The sequence below is a fragment of the Phoenix dactylifera genome, chromosome 13 (genome assembly GCF_009389715.1).
Source record: "Phoenix dactylifera cultivar Barhee BC4 chromosome 13, palm_55x_up_171113_PBpolish2nd_filt_p, whole genome shotgun sequence".
Lineage (NCBI taxonomy): Eukaryota > Viridiplantae > Streptophyta > Magnoliopsida > Arecales > Arecaceae > Phoenix > Phoenix dactylifera.
In genome coordinates this window covers 8,133,815-8,136,504 of record NC_052404.1, presented here as the reverse complement: position 1 = coordinate 8,136,504, position 2,690 = coordinate 8,133,815, and the positions used below count along the sequence as shown (strand labels likewise).

The 2,690-nt window shown below is 47.7% G+C and overlaps 1 protein-coding gene across 2 annotated transcripts; it reads right to left on the bottom strand.

Moving 5' to 3' along the window:
• Positions 1-464: 464 nt before the first annotated feature.
• On the bottom strand, positions 465-1,869 carry LOC120112893 (AUGMIN subunit 6-like). Of its 2 annotated transcripts, none has more exons than XR_005514536.1 (3): positions 1,670-1,854; positions 874-1,329; positions 465-746 (listed from the first exon to the last, which is right to left on the bottom strand). XR_005514536.1 is itself a non-coding variant. In XM_039132934.1 (3 exons), the coding sequence occupies exons 1-3, from the start codon at positions 1,703-1,705 to the stop codon at positions 742-744; spliced, it is 660 nt and encodes a 219-aa protein (XP_038988862.1). In that variant the 5' UTR covers positions 1,706-1,869; the 3' UTR covers positions 465-741. The 2 variants fall into 2 exon arrangements, 1 of the variants encoding a protein (XP_038988862.1); XM_039132934.1 differs by having other exon boundaries at positions 1,507-1,869.
• Between the last annotated feature and the right edge of the window lie 821 nt (positions 1,870-2,690).

Genomic DNA, 2,690 nt, shown 5'->3' with positions numbered 1-2,690 from the left:
AGATGTAGCTCCATACACTACAAAAGAAGGAATAACTCGCGGCGCTTTTTTTGGTCTCTACCGACGCTTATAAGCGTCGGCGAATTCCCAGCCCACGCGACCCAAAGCGTGGGTCAGACGTCGGGCAGGTGGGCGTGGGTCCGGTTTTTGCCGACGCTAAGAGGAAGCGTCGGCAAAAACAGGGATTTGCCGACGCTAAAGAAAGCGTCGGCAAAAACGGCTTTCCCGACGCTTTAAAGCGTCGATAAAGCCCAATCTATTTTTCGTTTTCGCCGACGCTTTAAAGCGTCGGGGATTGCTATTTTTTTTAAAAAAAAATAAAAATACGAATGTAAATTATAAAGGTCAAAAAATATGTGCTGCCTAATCATAATAAAAATAATAATTATAATAAAAGATAAGACATTCTATGGATACATAAAATTAAGAAAGGGAAGCTATAAGATGACTGCTTTCCAAATCACTGCCAACTAATTTCAGATACCAATTTATATGAACAAGTTATAAGCTTGCAAGAGTGCAAGCTAAAACTTACCATCTCTAATGGCTGTTGGACCATCCGCAAATAGCGCAACAACAGCAAGGGTCATGGCAACATCGGGCATTTTATTCATGTTTACATCAACGGCACGCAAGTTTTTTCTCTTGGAAGGATCTCGTGGTGGACCAGTAACAGTGACACTGTTCTCAGTCCATGTAACCTTGGCTCCCATTTTCTCAAGAACTTCTGCGAATTTCACATCACCCTACATCATAAGGGCAAAACAGAGACACAGCAGGAACACTCCTGCATGAGTCTAGGTGCCACACAACTAATTAAAAAAATGATACTTAAATCATTGCAGAAAACAGTAAGGGCATTGTTATATCTACCGAGCAAGTCCTCGTATGTATCCTGGAAGCATGATTCCAGTAGCAATGGAGGTGAGAACACTTGATCCAGAATATCATCAATGTCGGTAAATGTGCTCCATGCATTACCAAGGGCTGGCTGAAGTAGCTCTGCCTGTTTTTTATAATCGTCAAGTCCATTCAATTTATATGACTTAACTTGCACTGAATTTAACTGGCTCCTGGTGTTAGAAGGGAGATCTTTTGTATTCCTGGAGACATGGATTTCTGGTGGAGAGAAAACCAGTTGCTGTTTTCTTCGATTTGGAACGGCATCTACCTCTTTTCGGGAAAGACCTGTTGAGAGAGGCATGAAGAAGTGCTCAGGACCATCATCACTGCTCTTCTCTTGGGACCATTCTGTATTGTTTGATAGCCTTGGCAATGCAGCTTCACGAACAGAACACCTAAGTTTCTGAGCATGATAACCATCACTATCTGTGAAAACAGGAAAAGAAAGGAATTAACTGAGTAGAAAAACAATAATATACAGAAGATTGGTCATGCCCTTATCACCAGAAAACTAGAGAAGTACGAAAACAAGCAAAGAAGCTTAAAATTCAGCAGATATTTATGGGAAAATACTCAAGTAGTCAGACAACCAGAGGTGCCAACCTTGTGTTGCACTATCAGTTTGAGCTTTTGTAAAGGGTGGCAGACTTTGTTGGTTTGATTGGGTAGCTGACGCATGTCGCTTTGGTGTGTGCATGCCTTTCCCTAATGAATTTGGAGCTAAACTAAATAACTGGGGAAGTTTCAAAGCAGGACTAGTTGAAACCTTTTCAAGCTGGACAGAGGAGAGTTTAGCAGTCATCCCCGAAACTTCATCACTGGTATTTTCCTGTTTCAAATTGAAAAATGATCAGTTGGAGGATAAATAAACATATAAACGAACAAAATATAAGTCTTGCAAAACCTAAAACAACTCCATTGGACTACTATCATTCAAAGCCGGAGTGTTATGACACATCCAGTAAGAGAATTGATAAGTTCTTACGAGTTGGAAGTTGACATTTTTCCTTGATATCCTCTCATCTTCATATTCTGATGTTTCCCGCGGACGCCGCGCGGCGGGAGACGGCGAGCTCGGCGGCGCCGGGGGACTCGATCACGGGGAACATGAGTCCCTGGGGGCCGAGATCGAGGGCCTTCTTGGCGCAGGCGGCAGAGAGCTCCGGAAGGCGGAGGATGGCCGGGGTGCGGGCGGCGGCGAGGGCGTGGAGACAAGGGAGGGCCTCGACGATGCTGCCAGAGCCATGCTCCATGTTGACGACCATGTAGTCGTAGCCGGCGAGGCCGGCGATCTCGGCGAGGGTCGGGGAGGAGCGCAGGAGGAAGAGGCCGTAGAGGGTCTCGCCGGCGACGAGGCGGGACTTGAGGATCCGCGGTTCGGGGGAGAGGGGTGCGGAGTCGGGATCCAGAATAGAACTTCTTCTGGAGCTTGGGAGGGCGGTAGTCGGCCGAGGGCTTGAACACTAGGTTCCGGCGGATGAGCTGGGAGATGAATTCCTGCCGCTCCTTCGTCAGCCGCTCCCTTGCTCGATACCCCCGAGTATTGATCCTGATACCGATGGTGTCGTAGATTGGCTCCGGAGAGGGGGAGCGGGCGCCCTCTGGCCGGTCGTCGAGGGGCATGCCGGATTGAAGAAGCCGGTTGATTTCAAGAAGCCTTAAGTTGAGCGCCTGGACTTCGGGGTCGAGGTCGGCGACGAACTCCTTCATGAAGTCAGGGAGCTGGACGACCGGCTTGGGCTCCTCATCGGCCCATCGGGTCTTTCGCTTTCGGCCACCAGAAGACC